At 40.7% G+C, this 17,349-nt stretch overlaps 1 protein-coding gene across 1 annotated transcript; it reads right to left on the bottom strand.

The window, feature by feature from the left end:
- Positions 1-5,458: 5,458 nt before the first annotated feature.
- bves (blood vessel epicardial substance) lies at positions 5,459-17,213 on the bottom strand. The gene is made up of 8 exons (XM_031759786.2): positions 17,091-17,213; positions 13,152-13,403; positions 11,966-12,090; positions 10,700-10,887; positions 10,440-10,548; positions 9,202-9,369; positions 8,926-9,067; positions 5,459-6,873 (listed from the first exon to the last, which is right to left on the bottom strand). Exons 2-8 carry the CDS (start codon positions 13,378-13,380, stop codon positions 6,749-6,751), a joined length of 1,086 nt encoding a protein of 361 aa, XP_031615646.1. The 5' UTR covers positions 13,381-13,403; positions 17,091-17,213; the 3' UTR covers positions 5,459-6,748.
- Positions 17,214-17,349: the final 136 nt, after the last annotated feature.

Here is a 17,349-nt window from a genome sequence, read left to right as displayed (position 1 = left end):
TTTTTAATGTATGTTAATTTTATAGCATTTTGTAAAAGTAAACAGGGGGTGGCCATTTTTGGCCACGAACAAGCTGAGAGGGAGTTTTTATGTTTTTGCTCTCCCTGCACAAAAATAACAATGCATTATAATCAATGTTATTGATGGGTAGATGAGGCCTCGTGAGGCGTTTCAGCACATTCCCCAAACTGTATCGATACTGTGTCAACACAGTGTTGCTGTTTTGCTCCATCCTGTCACCTGCTGGACCTTAAATATCATTGCAGGCAACTTACTTGAGACTCACAACAGACACTGATTCAATGACCTAGTCGTACTTGTATACACTGTAAGATATTGTACTTTCCATGGAATCATTTTACATTGTTTACATTGCCAAATATTGTAGACATCTTTAAAATATAGTGTGAATGACATTAAGTGAAAATTAAAATGAAGGTATTGTGAATGTAACATTACCCATTTAAATGTAATTGACTCAGAGTTTATTATACATTTCTATTCAGAAAAATAAGTTTATCCAATGTTTTTGCATTCAGTCCATTGCGTTGTTTTGACACCATTTCCTCAGCTTTGGAAAACACGCTCACAGGCACAGATGAAGCTGGGGTACACAAAAACTGTAAAGCCAGGTGGAAAAGGTTGGGATAAGATGTCTTCCTATTCCCCAGTACGTTAAAGGATCCTCTGATCTTGGAATGTTTCTCTCCGACACTCTCCACAATACTAAGGGGTTGTTAATCCTTTATAAAAAAAAAATCAGGACTGTCTGGTCCAGAACAGTTTTCCTAGATGCTTGATTTCAAAATAATAAAACACATATTAATGAAAAAAATGATGATAATGCTGCTCAGTGTCTATATAGGCTGACCTGTGTTCATTCTCGGTGTGTTTGTCTCCTCATTTTCATGTTTGGCTCTGTAATGCATAAACACTGAGGAGGTGCTTTTGTTTGTGTAAGAAAGCTCAGCAGAACAGATGCGACATTTAACCTGCATAAAATGAAATAAATAATTTACACTGCAGGTCACATTGCTGTTTTTCTATTCTGATAGATCACACTGAAACAAAGACAGACAAACAGTTACATTATTTGCAGTTAAAAGATCGAAATGATCCCACACAGCAGAAACTTTTCTTTTGGGCTCCATTTTGTTATGGAGAGATGTGTATTTTTTTTTTTTTTTTTATCTTTGCGAGAGTAATTTGTTTTTTTTGGTGGCGACTCATTCCGTTGACAGGTGCGGATGCGGTACCTTTTAAACACAGTTTGGCGCGTTGGCAATGAGCCATACAGCAGCTGGATCGATCACGTGACTTTTTCTTAAAGCGACACACGCACCGATACAGGCTTCGCTCTGTGAGCTTGATACATGCCTCGGTGCGTCAGTGTTGCAGGACCCATCACTAATCAGTGTTGATGTGAATCAATTACATGTCCCTGACTCTACTATTAATAATACAAGAAATTCCAGTAGCACTGCAAATATATAAAATTGTGTGATTTGAGGTTGTCTTCCAGCTAGTGCAGTGGACAAACAAACTGGTGTTTAAAGGGTTAAAAATTTAAAAAGTAATAACTATTTTATATTTATGAAAAGAACTGAAGTTAGTTAAAAGCTTTATGCAGAAAAAAACACAAAAAACATAAAAATAATAAAAATTACAGACCCAATCTGTTGGTGGCCACTTTTGGCCACCAACAAGCTGAAAGGGTGGTGATTTTGAACAAACCCAGAGGGTTAATTAACAATAATATGATTATTAGTTGTTTCAGACATATGGAACAGTAATTCATAATTCTGTGTTGTTGTCACTTTGAACAAAAAAGTCACTTTTTAGACAAAAAAATGTCAACTTTTTGTATTTGTTTAATCACTGAGCCAGAGACAGCTGGACACAACGCAGCCACTTTATATGTAATGACACGATGAGACCCATGACTGAGGGTTTCACCTGCAGTGGGCCTAACCTCGAACAAATGAGAAACAGCTGTTGCCCTCCCTCACCTGAAGCCAAAGGTAGGAGGATCATGGCATGTTCATTTTTTGTGTGAAGTCCAATTGTCCTGATGATCTAAAAAATGTGGTATCATTTAACAGGTCTGAAATGGTCTTTTTAACAGCACTGCAGGCCAGGAGAATGGTGAGTTACCGTCTCTTCGTAATTATTCTCTTTATCTTTGCAGACTGTGCAGATTTAACACTTAAACTTTGTGATTATTCCTTTTACAGGTGACTACACATTTAATCATAGTACTCAAAAACGGTGAAAGGAACAGAAGACAGCTTATTTCCTTGTTATTTATCAATGTTTGAATAAAAGCCAGTCTAAAAATATTAAAGACAAACATTTTTAACAGACTAACAAAAGAAATTGGGATTTTATTAGATTCAAACTTCTTTTTTCTTCAATTCTTGCATAAGTGACCAAATTTTCACAGCCCTGCTTTTATTTTGCTAATCTGAAACACGCTAAAAACCAGCAGCATATTGTGGAAATCTGATTAAATATCTGTAATTATGCAGTAAACGCAAGTACATCATTAATCAAAAGTCATCAGTTGATTGTTAATAAACTAGATTCATATTTCTGCATCCACATCAGTGTAAGGCCTTTTACAAAGTACTTGCACTGTGACATCACATGGTAAATGTGTACTCTCCCAGAGTACTCAAAGTGCTCTATACAACATGCATCATTCATACAAGCACAACTAATAAACACTCACACACAGTCACACTCCGATGAACGCATCGGAGGGCAATTTGGGGTTAATATCTTGCCCAAGGATATTTGGCATGCAGACTGGGGGAGCCAGGAATCAAACCACCAACCTTCCAATCAGTAGCTGATCTGCTCGACCACCTGAGCCACAGCCACCCCATGGCAGCAGTCAGTTGTCATTTACAGGATCGTTTGAACTTGAGTAGAAAAAAAAAGATTAAAGAGGAACAGATGGTAAAGATCACCCTGAATGGCTTTAACTTGGATCCTGTCATCAGTGTTGCTGGTCAGTATATCCTTGATTATCTTTGCAAATAAATATAATGCTGTACCGCAGCTTGAAAACCTCCATGCCCTGCATACAGAGCAGTGCTGCCTCTGGGGAAGAAGACCAAAAAGAGAAAAATCAGACAGGTTTTAGTTTCTCCCTGGTGACGAGGGATTGCTCCGCGTGCTTGATTTGGAAGAATTTTACACTGGATGCTCTTCCCGAGGACAGTCAGTCGTCTGGTTATGAAGCATAATCTAAATGCTGAACAATCAAATGTTGAGTATCTATTGATCTCAAAACTGGATTATAGATGGCAGACAGTTGGTGTGGTAAGCCCCGCCCTCTGTTCAAAGATGGTCGTTCACAGTGGACATAGATGGCCTCTTTCAATCCTCTTTCAAACCATCTGTCCTCTCTGTCCAACATGTGAACACTGGCATCCTTGAAAGAGTGACCTTTGACCTTTAGATGCAGATGGACTGCTGAGTCTTGTCCCGTGGAGGTGGCTCTTCTATGTTGTGCCATGCGCTTATGAAGTGGCTGTTTGGTCCAACGTAGAGGTCTGAGCCACACTGTTTGTCTTTGGGATGAACCAGTCTGAGTGTTTGGCTGGGTACACTGGGATGTTGTGCTTGGAGAAGACTTCTCTGATAAACCTGCTTCATGAGGAATGACAATATTGTCCCCTTTGTCTCCCGTGTTGGTGTCTGACTGTGTTTTCTGTGCATCTTATCTGACGTGATTTAAGCTGCTTGACACTCCCACAGGGCTTAAAATCTGGAATTCTCCACCAGTTGCTCTGAGCGCTGAAGAAGCTTCTTGGATGAAACGTCTTCAAGAAACTTAAAGAAGTCCAGACGCTTTTCATTCCAGGCTCCTTAGACTACATGCAACTTAGATAGTCATTGTATGAACTTCACCCCAGTTTTTTAAAATTCTTTTCAGTACTGTCAGTACAGCATCTGTATACACTTGGATTTGAAGGTTAATTGAGGTCTAACTGTACATCGTACACTGGCCTTGAAGAAAAGGGATGTAGTGCACAAGGTAAAATTGTATTCAAGCATATTATGTGTATTTTGAACTGCATTTATTTCACTGTATAGGGTTTCCACTTAAGCTGAATGTTTTGGTGGGGCCAGGGGTCTGTAGTATTTTGCACTTCCAATAGACTGACATTTTGTCATCATCATCATCAACTCACATCTCCTTCATCCTCCGCCTTTAACTCCACTTTCATCCATCATATATACTTAGTCTGCTACAAACAAGGAGGCGTAAAGCAGGATGAAGTTTGAACCACTGTATAAACTTCATGCTCTGTGTTAGATTCAGTAATTCTGTAACTTTTTAAATAACTTAAATGACAAAATCCATCCCTCCAGTAAGGAATCAATACTTCTGTTTTACACTGCAATGGCACAGAGATTAAAAATGTGGTTTTAGTTGAGGTGAACTTTTTAGGGAGTATCTGGCACTACACATACTAAAGAAAGAAAATGCATTAAAATCACTTTTGTTGCTGATCTTTGAAATGTCCAAGACTCTAATCACCCCATACTATTTATTATATGGAAAAAAGCAGTTTTCTGTTAGTTTTTTCAATAATTATTTAGTAACTCAAATGTTTAAACTGACATTTAAAGGGTTTAAATCCTGAAAATAGTTTAATCATTTCAAAAAGGGATCAAATCTTAATGAACTCTTAGTACTGTATTACCCCAAAAGAGCAGACTTAAAGCACACTTTCCTTTTTGATGACACAGTTAGGGCTGGATCAGGTGACCCTGAATCCTCAGTGTCGCTGCAATAGGCTGCTGCTTCCCATGATGCACTGAGTGTTTCTTCACTATCAGTGAATCAGAGAACGGATCTTTGCAGTATTATTACAGCCATTTCTACACCAGAGCTTGCGTGGATATCCTCAGAGTATTTAATTTAAAAATGCATGACTAAACAGAAAACAAGTGAATTTAAAATAAAAAAAAGGTCCGACATTTGTTCAATGGCACCTTCAATGCTACAGAAATGTACCCTTCGCCCGATCTGGGCCTCAATTACAATCCTGTCTTGGAAGTCTACAGGCAACTTCTTAGACTCCTGGACTGGTATGTGCTTTAATATAAACTGTCAACTAGGGGAGCTCATACAGACAGGTGCATACCTTTTCAAATCATGTCCAATAAACTGAATTTACGACAGTCAATAAAGTTGTAGAAACGTGACAGATACTCAGCGGAAACAGGATCCTCCTTAGCTCAGGTCTGACTGTGAAAACTATGAAAACCTATGCACATGTAGTATTTAGTTTTTGTTTTTTTAAATACATTTTCAAGCAAACATTTTCCCCTTTGTCACTGTGGGGTATTGTGTGTAGGGTTTTAGGGTGAAAAAGCACCGTAACATGACAGGATATGGAACTAGTGACATGCTCTGAATACCTTCTGGATGCATTGTTCATACATGTGATCACATACATTTAATACACGGTGAACTCCAAATCAAACATTTGTAGTAAGAACTAAGAACATTATAGTGTAATATGGCATAATGTATCAACTTTGTTGCTGTTTGTTCAGGTCTGAGACAATAGAAAATAGAAAAATGTGTACTGATGGTAAATGAACAGCACGTTTCTACTTGAGCACTCAAAGTCAATACAACATGCCTCATTCATGTATTCACACCCATTCATGCAAGACCTTCTTCTATGCCTAAGTGCTTTCTATCTAACATCTCACACATTCATATTCTGATGAGTGCATCAGAGAGCAACTCTGGGTTTTGTATCGTGCCTAAGGAAACTTCGGCGTGCAGACTGGAGATAAGCCAGGGATCAAACCAGCCAACTATAGACCATCTGCTCCGCCTCCTGAGCTGCAGCTAACCCAGTTAGTGTGCTAAACATATCTATAGAATATGGATCTGAGTGATGTACTATGAAGCAAGATTAAGGGTTGGTGAGCTATGTTGGGCTTAAAGACAGAGGTTTGCATCATGACAGTGGCTCTCTTTGTAAACTCTGTGGTTTAGAGTTTCAGATTAAAATTAGTACCATGTTTGACTGATTCTTAAAAGGATTCTTTCAAATGATTCTTTGCTGGGAGAGTAAATTTTATATGAGAAATTTGTTAAGTTGTACCTTACTAACATCACAAATGAATTGCCACAGCAGTGCATTGTCACAGCAAATTGCATGTATTCAGTTGGTGATGCAGAAAATATATAAATGTTTTTATACTTCAAAGGTTGATTCTGTCCATCTGGATATTTTCAGTGAGAACAGAATGAACCTTTTGGGATTTACTTACTTGTCTCCTTTACACTGCTTGAATTGCTCCCATAGCCTTTATTAGGCTTTTGAACCTTTAATGTTTAAACTCAGTGGTAAAATAAATATATTACCTCAATTAAAAATGTTTACTTTGTGCTAAATCACTGTATTAAAGATTTTTGCAGCATTAACTTTGGTCCTATTTGCAAGGATATTACATTTTAGTTTTATTTTTGAAGCTTTTTAAAGATTCTTCTCTGATAACATCTCCTAATTAGTATGTTGCGGTCACAGGGATGATTCTGTGCAAAAGACATATGACACATGAAATGCACATTTTTATGTGAGGAAACATAAGAAAGTTGACAACCACCGTCATAATACCCATCATGTCTGACTGGGTCCTTCAAGCTAACACAAGGAAAGTTGTGTCCGCTGTGTTGGACTTCATAGCATGCCCCTGTGACCACTGCTGGCTACACATTCTCAGTGGAAGTGTTGGGCATGTGGTCAGACGAAGCAGATTCTTCAAACACATCATCCTCCATGCCTTCTTCTATAGGCTTCATTTTTGAGGAGGCTTTGGTGCCGGGTGAAATCTCTAAAAAAACACAAAATGACAAAAATATGAAAACATTCTGGCTAAACAATCTGAAGTCTGAGCATATACACCACTCTGTATTTGATCATTAGTCATTATTAATCTCTCTTCCACAGGGTGTCTTTGTCCTGTATCATCCACTGCAGCTGGGCGCCCCTCCTTGGTCGTTACCTTACAATATAAAGTGCCTTGAGGCAAATGTTGTTGTGATTTGGTGCAGTTTACCTTTCAGATTGCATTTGCTGCATAAGATAGTCCACCTGTGTGTACCTTCGTTCACCGTTATGTTATTCCCTTGCGTTGCTTCCAGCCAACAGCATAATATTTGCTACTTAATGTCATCCTACAATCCTACAATGCGTCCTTTTCCCCCTTCTCATCTTTATGCATTCATGCTGCACAGATCAATTAAATTAAGGGTGTGTACAGCATTTAGCTAGCACTACAGAAGAACTGTTTATCATATACAGCGAGTAAAGTAAGTTTTGAACATGTCACCAATTTTTGAAGTAAATATATTTCTAAAGGTGTTATTGACATAAAATTCACCAGATGTCGGTAACAACCATCCCAAGTGGGACCCCAGATACTGTCCCTCCCTCCCTCCATCCAACCGCATACTTCTTCAGGTTGGCTGTGAGCCCCGCCTGCCTCAGGTGTGCTGATGCACAGGTGTGCTACAAGGAACATCAGGAACGTCAGAGTTTCACTCTTACCCGGGCTTGGACCTTCCTCCCGGTTTTCTTTAAGGTCCAACAGCCCCTACAGCTTCCTGCTAAACAGCAACTCATGGATGCCTAGGGCACCTCCTGAAGTGCCAACAACACAGGCTCCAGCCAGCTATCCCAATTCCATTCATCCTCATGAATGAACTTATGAAAGCGATATCCTGTGCACTGAAATGGCCATGCCATGATGCCATGATGGGGTCCATGCCAATGTGTTCAAACAGGACCCCCATTAATGGCTCAAACTAGCACACAATCTGCCCTACCAGTAGAATCAGCATAATGAGAGTCAGTGTTAGACGATTTTGCATCACCACTGAGCGCAGCACAAACATCACATGTCCCTACAGGTTGTGAGCGCACCTCTTCACAATGCCCCATTAACTTGTCGAACACGGGGCAGTCTGTTCCCAGAATTAGGGGCTGTGTCTGGTGCGAGCCACCCACAGCCTCGAGTCTATGTGTTTTACCCCATCTGTTATTTCCACTGGCACTGTGGGATATTTGTGACTATCCCCATGCACGCACTTAATTTCCATCCACTCTGCGTCCAACAACGTCTCGAGTCAAACCAGTGTTTCGTGGACCAGGGTCTGCATGCCGCCCAAGATGGCCATAGCCTCCCCTCAAATCCACTGCACCAGCCCTCCTCTGCAGCTAAGCCAGGATTTCAGATTTCAGCTGGTGGCATGACTATTTGCACCTCACTGTGTTCGTGTGTTCAACACATGTTCCCTGTGTCGTTTCTCACTGTTATACATATTTTAATTTTCACGTGTGGATTGAATGGATTGTTACCAACATCTGGTGAGAATTTCATCTCAGCAGCACCTTTAGAAATATAAATGTGTGCGTGTGAACAGCCTGCGAGGAGGCAACATGCAGAAGTTCAAAGATAATAATGGATTGCATTTCTATAGCTTTTCTAGGCACCCAAAGCGCTTTACAATTCCACTATTCATTCACACACTGGTGGAGGCAAGCTACAGTTGGAGCCACAGCTGCCCTGGGGCAGACTGACAGAAGCGAGGCTGCCATCGGCCCCTCTGATGGTAGGGTAAAGTGTCTTGCCCAAGGACACAACAACCAGGACAGAGAGAGCAGGGGGATCGAACCGGCGACCTTCCGGTTACAGATGAACTTCCCAATCCCCTGAGCCACGGTCGCCCCCAAAGCTAAACCTCAACATCACTGAATATTTATGGAGGAACTGAGAGACCCCCACATTTCTGACTCGTTTGAGCTGCTGGGAACACTGGCAGAGCTGTGGATCCCTGTGTAGTACATGCTGCAGTGACAAAGTAAATATCCCGTTAAGACTCACGGAGTGATGATCCAGCAGATCCACCTCGTAGGATCTGGTTGAGAACATCATCGGTGTCGCTGGTGCTCGCCATGCTGTTTCTCATCTGCGTCATAGACAACTGGGAGCACAGGCTAGGCTGTCGGTCCATTTTCTTCACAGCCTAAAACATATCCATGACCAACATCCTCATCAGGACAGTGAGCACTCTTACAGCTGTCATAAAGCACGATGTTAATGCCTGTTACAATAAACAAGATGCTCGTGCTCCAATAAACCGACACCAGCGGGACCCACCTTGTCACTGAGTGTGGGATCATTCAGAGAGTACAGTTTGTTGGTGATATCTTTGCCGATGAGGAACCTGAAAACCTCATTAAGGAAAGTGTCTGACTCCAGGAAATAGGTAAGTCTCTCTCGAGACCAACACAGGAACTTACAGTTCTCTTCTGCCATGATGGTCACCTGTCAATCAAACACATTAACAAGTGTTAAGGTGTCAAAAGGTAGGGATATATATTTTTATATGCTTTGTTTCATGGTTTTCTCGGGCCTGTTTGTTCTCGTCTTCTATCTACAGATTGACTGAGACACTGTGCCGGTCTCTGCGTGTCTATAGATGAACAGAAGTCTGTAAGGAGATGAATAAGGGAACGTTCAGAGACCTCAGAGGATTTAAAGTCGAGGGGCAAATATTAAAGCAAAAAGGTCCTGAGTTCAATTCCGCCATCAGGCATGCATGTTCTCCCCGGGTACTCTGGCTTCCTCCCACCGTCCAAAGACATGCAGTTAATTGGAAACTCTAAATTGCCCATAGGTGTGAATGCGGGAGTGAATGTGAGTGCGACTGGTTGTCTGTCTCTGTGTGTTGGCCCTGCGACAGACTGGCGGCCTGTCCAGGGTGTACCCCGCCTCTCGCCCTATGACAGCTGGGATAGGCTCCAGTGCCCCCCGCGACCCTGAAAAGGATAAGTGGAAGCGAATGGATGGATTTGTTGAGACTGCTTACATGTGACGTGTAGTTAGGAAAAAAGAAGAAGGGAAAGTCAAATTATATCTTTTCATAACTTTTTGAATTAAGCGCTTTATTTTAAGACAACTTTCTCAAAAACTCTTTGTTATTTCTGAATGCAAAAGAACATTTATTTTACTATTATTAGTAGTAGTAGTACCCTCCAATTCATTGTGAAAATTAATAACAAACATTGCTGAAATACTTTACTATATAGTATTATTCTGCCTGACATCCACTTGTTGCCTAGATACAGACATATAATACAATTATTATTATTATTTTTTATTGCTATTATTAGTACTTCAAAAATATACTACAGTGAATTACAATGCATGTGAAACTTTATGATATTCCAGAGCTGTGTTTAAAGAAATTTGACCTCCTTAAATCTTTATTTGAATCTGCATAGTCAGACCTCCCCTGCACCCACTGAAACACGTAGCATCGGCTGTATCTTTCAGACCTGCAAACTATGTCCATCTTTTATGTCAGATCTAAGCTTTCATGCAAGTGAATTTACCTGAAACTTCTCTCCTCGGTGCATCTCAGTGGACCTGAACTCTGGAGAGTCAATGAATGAGTTGGTGTAGATGTTGTGGAGAAAATGGCCTCGGTATGAAACTTTCATCCTATCACACACAAAAAAACTAAAATTCAAAATTCTGACCAACTAAATCAGAAAAGCACAGTGTTGAAGCCTGTGGTGTTAAAATAATTCCCTTAACCGTGTGTATTAGTCAGACCTATGTGACTTTCATTAGGGAAACAAACAGCACATACTTTCCTCTGAGCAGAATGCTGAGGCGTTCGTCTACAGACGTCTTGTCCTCAGCAGCGTAGGCCTGGCCTTTCTTCAGCGTCTGAATGGTGCAGAACTGTCCCGTGAGTCGCTGGAACAAAGCCTGCTGCACATGCAGAGGCTCAAACATCCTCTTGTAGACTGACCGCAACTCCCTGTCAATCTTAATCTGATAGCAACAGTTGGAGACGGTTATTCTGAAGTGAGCATTCATCCACAGTCAGTGTAGCCCAGTGTACCAAAGCACAGGCCTAGTTTGGACAATGACATGAGCCATTTTTAAATTATAGTATAGAAAATAACAAGTATATATGAATTATATGAATTCAAAATATAATAGTCATATACTCATCTGTACATAAATCGAATATCATCTGTAGCTGAAACGATGCAGCAATAACCGAGTTAATGAACCAATAATATGATGCATATTGTTCTTAAATGGGGCATTGTTTAGCTACTTTGTTTGGATACATTTTTAAACTTTTGTACTACAAATAAAGAGAATAAAGAGCAAATAGTCACAAAAAAAGTATGTTTAAAAAACCCTCACACACAGAGATTTTAATCATTTAAGAAAATGGAACCAGCGTCTGAATAAACAGGATGATTCTGTTCCTGCCACAGTCAGTACACTCCAGTCGTGTCTCTTTTGCACTGAAGACAAAAACACCTCTGGCAAGTTTCCAAAACAGCTGTAATTTGTCCTCCAGATATATTTCAGAAACACACTTCAGCGGCACAAATGAGGGAAGTGAGAAATGCCTCGTCTCTTCTGTCCAAAGGAAAAACTCTAATTCCTGACTTGATTCTGCTGACACTAGGAAAATAGCTTTATTCCTAATCGTACTTTCCTGGTTAATTAAAGGATGAAATAAATAAAAAATAGTTCTTTTATGTTAAGTCACTTATTAAGACAAGCAAACTAACTTGAGAGAAAATGGTTTTTATAAAAGTTATAAAAATGTTTTTTGAACTTTAATGAATGAATGGCTTTAATTCTCTGATGAAAAGTAGAGCAGGACTCAACTACAGCTGCACTTTATTGCTCCTCCTCCTGTTTCTCCAAAGTGTAGGTGTGTGCTGCTGCAGACATAGTCTGATTGTGTTACCATGAAACAGAACTGAACCCATATTTATTAGCTAGAAACTCCAAGATAAACACACTGCTCCTCTGATGAGCACACAGGGGCGGCCTACATAGAAATGATCTTGTATTTTGTGAGTGATGTTGATGCTGAACTCACCGGCCTGCGTTTATACAAAAGGTAGAAAAGGTGTACGAAGTTGATCACCAGGAAGACCACGTTCCAAACCATTAGATCCATGTTGCACCTGAACAGCGTGGCCCACGCGATGAATAAACCACATCCTGCAAGGACAACCTGACTTACACACTGCACGTAATTACACACCATGCTTACGCAACACTTCATCTTATTTTGGAGAAATTATCTGGTATGGTTGTAATATCAGGAATTACTTTAATGTACACTACTGTGCAAAAGTCTTCAGCCACCCCATCATTCATTTATAATTTCTCCCAATTAATTTCTTCTGTTCACTTATTTTTTGCACATTTGGAACTTCAGAATCTGAATTTACCAGCAATGCAACAATAAAGCTTTGGGCAGTAAGACAAACAAGTTTAATTGTTCCAAAAATGTAATAATGTAATAAATTTAAAATAAATCGCTCTATGGGAAACTTACAGGACAACGCTGAGCCCACACAGTGATCTGTTTTTAAGCTCATATATGGGAATATTGTCCAAAACTTTACTTTTGTATTGCTCACAAATTCATAATCATTGCATTCACATATTTTGATTTTAGACATCATGACAACTATTTAGAAATGTGCTTCTCTGATTTGTATAACACCTGGATAGATACATGAATGTCTTATTAATGCATTTACTCAGTTTTGTTTTACAGTGTTACATAATGATTACCATAATACCATAATGATCCAGTTTGATAATAAACTACCAAAACTGCTGCCTTACACATTTCAGCACTCTTATTTTACTCCCTCTCTGAGAGACTGAAACTTGACTTGCTCTAAAATAGCAGCATAAATAACTGAGCTGTCAACATTACAACCACAGTCTCAATAAGTCCTGCTGCTTCCTGTCTCCATTCTCTTGCCAAGCAAAAGATAAACATGTTGGAAGTGCTTTTTCCATCCTGCTTTTATCTTCCACTGTCACAGCCTTTTAGGGTCTCCCCTGTTTGTGCAGAACACTTTCCAATAAATCTTTCAAATGTCAGCGTTACAGTCAATAAGCCTGTGCTAGTAGAAGTTTACTAACGCACGGGCAGCTTTTACTCAGAATAGGCATCTGCATACGATGTGTTAGCTTTATGTTCCTTAAATCTTCCCCACTACATTACTTCTGGATCCCATCACGGGAACGAGCTGTGAACTGACCTGCTGTCAGGAGGAGACGCAGCATGATCATGTGCAGAGCCAAGGTAGTCGGGATGGCCAGGCCCAACAGCAAGGACAAGTTTCCCACATGGAATAGCAGGTGGTGGGTCCGCTCCCACTCCTGGCACGAGGTGGCATTTAAATCTGTAGACGTGACGGCCGGGATGGAAGAAGGGAAGGAGGACAGTGTGGTGAGCAGGAGGGTGGGCACATCTGGGGTGGAGGACATCCTTTGGCTAGGCACCTTGGACACTGGAGTAAAGCAAGTAAAGTGAATGTGGGAGGATGGTTGTTCAAAGCATACAGGTAACATGCTACACAGCTACGAAAAGTAACTATGTATACTTATTCAAGTACTTTGCTTCGAATATTTTAAGGTACTTATATGTTAATATACTTCTCAAAAAATGTAAGGAACACTTTTAAGCAGAGTACAGCATCGAGTCAATTAAACTTCTGCTAAACTTATCTGGGGAGTGAAGTGGGTTGTTAATGAACTTCAGCTGCTTTGGTGTTATTGGAATCAGTGGCGGTCCTAGCCTGTTTGGTGGCCTGGGCGAACCCCCCCCCCGGTACCCTCCACTCCACCCCCAACATAAAATATATGTATATTTTATGTGTATATATGTATATTAAGGATTGTACATACATATAAAACATATTTTACTGTAAGAACTGTTGTTGGAACCATACTGAATTTAACCAGAGAAACACACACACACACACACACACACACACACATATATATATATATGAAGAGAGAGAGAGTATGCATAGTATGCAAACGGCTTACAAGCAGCCATTATAATTCATCAGACAATGAGAACAGGACAAATCAACAATTGACAATGACTCATTAACATTGTGCTGAACACAGTCCAAAAGATTCAGTAAGCTACATCAGTGTCTACTGTTTACTATCAAAGCCAAGTGGCTAGCAAACGTAAACAGAAGTTTTCACTATCCCTACTAATTAATGTTATCTTGTTGTATCTCTGTTGTGGTCAGTGCGATCCTCTATGCTGCTGCATGCTGGGGCAGCAGGTTGAGGGTCACAGATGCCAACAGACTAAATAAACTGATCCACAAGGCCAGTAATGTTGTGGGGATGGAGCTGGACTCCGTTAGGGTGGTGTCTGAGGCGGATGTTGTCCAAGATAAGGACAATCATGGATAACACCCCCCCTCCACTCCATGACATGCTGGCTAGTCACAGGAGCATGCTCAGTGAGAGACTGAGATTACCCACAATGCACCATTGACCGACACAGGAAATCATTCCTGCCCGTGGCCATCTCCCTGTACAACTCCATCTAACACATTGTAAACACTGCTATAGTTACACTCTTTTCTAATCTGTAATATTCTTGTCAAATTTCTTGATATTTATTTATAATCACCTCTGTTAATCCTTGATATTTATCATTGAGTGATCTGTATATATTAGTGCTTTTTCTTAAATGTGTAAAATCTGTAACATAATGTATTGTTTGGAGTTTAGTCTGTTACTGTTACTAGTTTTACAGTTTCTTCTTGGACCAACTGTAACCCACATAATTTCCTTAGGGATTAATAAAGTATTCTGATTCTGATTCTGATTGGTTCAGGATGACCTGCCATTATCCAATGACACATCTGCTTACCTGTATCTTTTGCTCGTTTCTCCTCCTCTTCTTTTCTCTTTTTTCTAAACTGAGGACCTGATGGTTTTGAACTTTTCTTGTCCATCTTCCATTGGTTTTAATTTTGCACTTTTGAACACCCATCCCCCAACCCGAGGATCACCACGACATAACCTAACAGACCTACACCTTAGTTGACAGATTTACTTTGTCCAGGGTGTATTTCTGGGACAACCCAGGATTCAAGTCATGAATCCATAATGGGCTTGGATTTACAACATTATGAATTAAATGTGCTCTATTTGGAAGCAGCAGGCCCCTCCCCTTTCGACAGGTTGTGTGTGAGACTTTAAATCATCAAACTGTGAATTATAAAATTTTAATTGATATTGATCCCTTTACCCCGAGTCCTAAAGTGTATATTTATTTTCTTACTCTCCTTATATTCATTGTTTGTTTACTTGCACTGCTGTAACTGGAGCCTCGTCGTCTCGTCTCTCTATATACTGGACTGTATGTAGCGGAGATGACAGTTTACTTTGACTTCAGCAGCGCGCAGGCGCACCGAGGGCTCTCGCGCTCACTTTTATAGAATTTTGAAAAAACATCGGCGCAAATTATAAGTCTGTATCATAATGTCTGGTGTTTTCGTGTTTGTTGGTTTGTTTTTATTTTGTTTTATTTTGCGGGTTGGTTATTAGATGCTGCTCCAGCCAGCCAGAGAATCCCCCGCCGCCCCGCCCTCTCCTCCCTGTGCCGCAGGCAGCAGGCGCACCTCGCAAACGGAGGCGCCCTTACTCCCAGCAAATGGGCGATAGAAAACCGATCGGTGCCTATGCCATTCCCGATATGCACTGGCAGTCGGGGCAGCATGAGTACGAGCAACTTTTTTGGAGATGCCCGTGATGCCGCCTCCACCACGATGCCGCCCTGGGCAACCGCCCATGTCGCCCCTATAAACAACCGCTATTGATTGGAATTAACAGCAGGCAACAATGAGACAAGCTCCAAAATAGGAAGGGCTTTAAATATATTCCGACTATAGTTTTCACTAGTCCTGTTCCTCCAGGATGGCACGTCAATATGAGGTTTGCTGCGCTTCACAGGCAGACTAATGCTGGAACATTTTCCTCCATGTAGACAAAATACTTCTCATTTTGCTCCCATTCATCCACTAAACATTGTTCATGTAGCATTAAACCAAATGAGAATGTCAGTTACACTGGTGGACATTTGCCCTACAAAAATAATTTGAGGACAATATCTTGAGCTGAACCAAACCAGTGTTCTTACAGGTTAGTTTAAACGTTACTCATTGAAACTGTGGGAATGACCAGGAGGAAAGACAATGATAATAATAACAGCTTTTATTCTTATATTACTTCTATAAACTGAAAGGTCTTTTATATGTCAAGACCTGCCAAAATCTCCAGCTCGAAATTTCATCTGAGAGTAAAGTAGATGGTTTCAAATACTTGCATAATTAACTGTCGTCTATTTTCACTCCAGGACAACAAAGGTGAATAAGAGTGGAGTGGACCAGAGTCTGCTTTAAAGTGAAACTATTCTCTGCTAGTTATTCATATATGCTGTCCTATACTCATTTCTAATTTTATCCTTTCTGGTCCCTCCCAAAAAGTAAATCTTATCTTCCCTCTGCCACTTCAGCTTCCTGTGGTTTTAGTTGGTCCCACAGTATCCACACCATACGTCAGAGCAGGTTTCACTCTATTTTGGAGCCTTCCCTCTTCCTGCTATCCTTCTGTCACAACCCCCACCCCACACACACACACACACATTTATTTTATAATTTGGTTTGTTTGAAACCTAGTTGCCCAACATTAAGTCACTCTACTGATTCTAAGTTTAGATTAACTAACGCAAAAGTTCATGACAGAAACACTCCTCGTGCCTCCAAAACGGGTTAGTGAATGCAACAGTGACTTCTGTCGTCCACACTGCACGGTGGGTCTAGCTGAGCTCCGTCATGTTTGTCATCGGAGTAAGAAGACTCGCATACATACACAGCTATACATTTACAATCATGAATGACTTAATGTTTCTGTCTTTTTAACGCCACATACAGTCTATGCTGCAGTAGTCAGATTACACAACACGTTACAGCTCATGGTAACGAAACTCTTTTATCAACATCTGACTGTAAATGTGGACGCTTACGCTCTGAGTATTTCTGTACAACAGCTGTAGCACTCGCAGAGCTCACATGTAAAAATAGATATGGTCCAGTTGCGCAGCTGCACTGGATTTTCTTAGGTTCAACTTAAAAGCCCGTAAAAGTGAGGACTTCTTCACTTACCGATCTGAGGAGCAGCCGGAGGAGCTCTGGACAGCAGTGAGAGTGAGAGGGAAAAGCGGCCGTATCGGCTGGAGCCTCTGATGCTGTCTGCGTCTCACATTCCACACAGCTGACAGGAAAACGCTAAAATGGGAACAAGGCGAGAGCAGTACCCAAGCGCTCCGACAGGAGGCGACAGATCAAAGGTTATCTTTCAGCAGAAGTTCTTAAGAAAATTTGCTTCTTCTCTCCAAATTCGTCAGAATTGCTCGGATCATCC

Source organism: Oreochromis aureus, linkage group 11, assembly GCF_013358895.1.
Source record: "Oreochromis aureus strain Israel breed Guangdong linkage group 11, ZZ_aureus, whole genome shotgun sequence".
NCBI classification, from domain to species: domain Eukaryota; kingdom Metazoa; phylum Chordata; class Actinopteri; order Cichliformes; family Cichlidae; genus Oreochromis; species Oreochromis aureus.
This window is presented reverse-complemented; position numbering and strand designations above follow the sequence as displayed.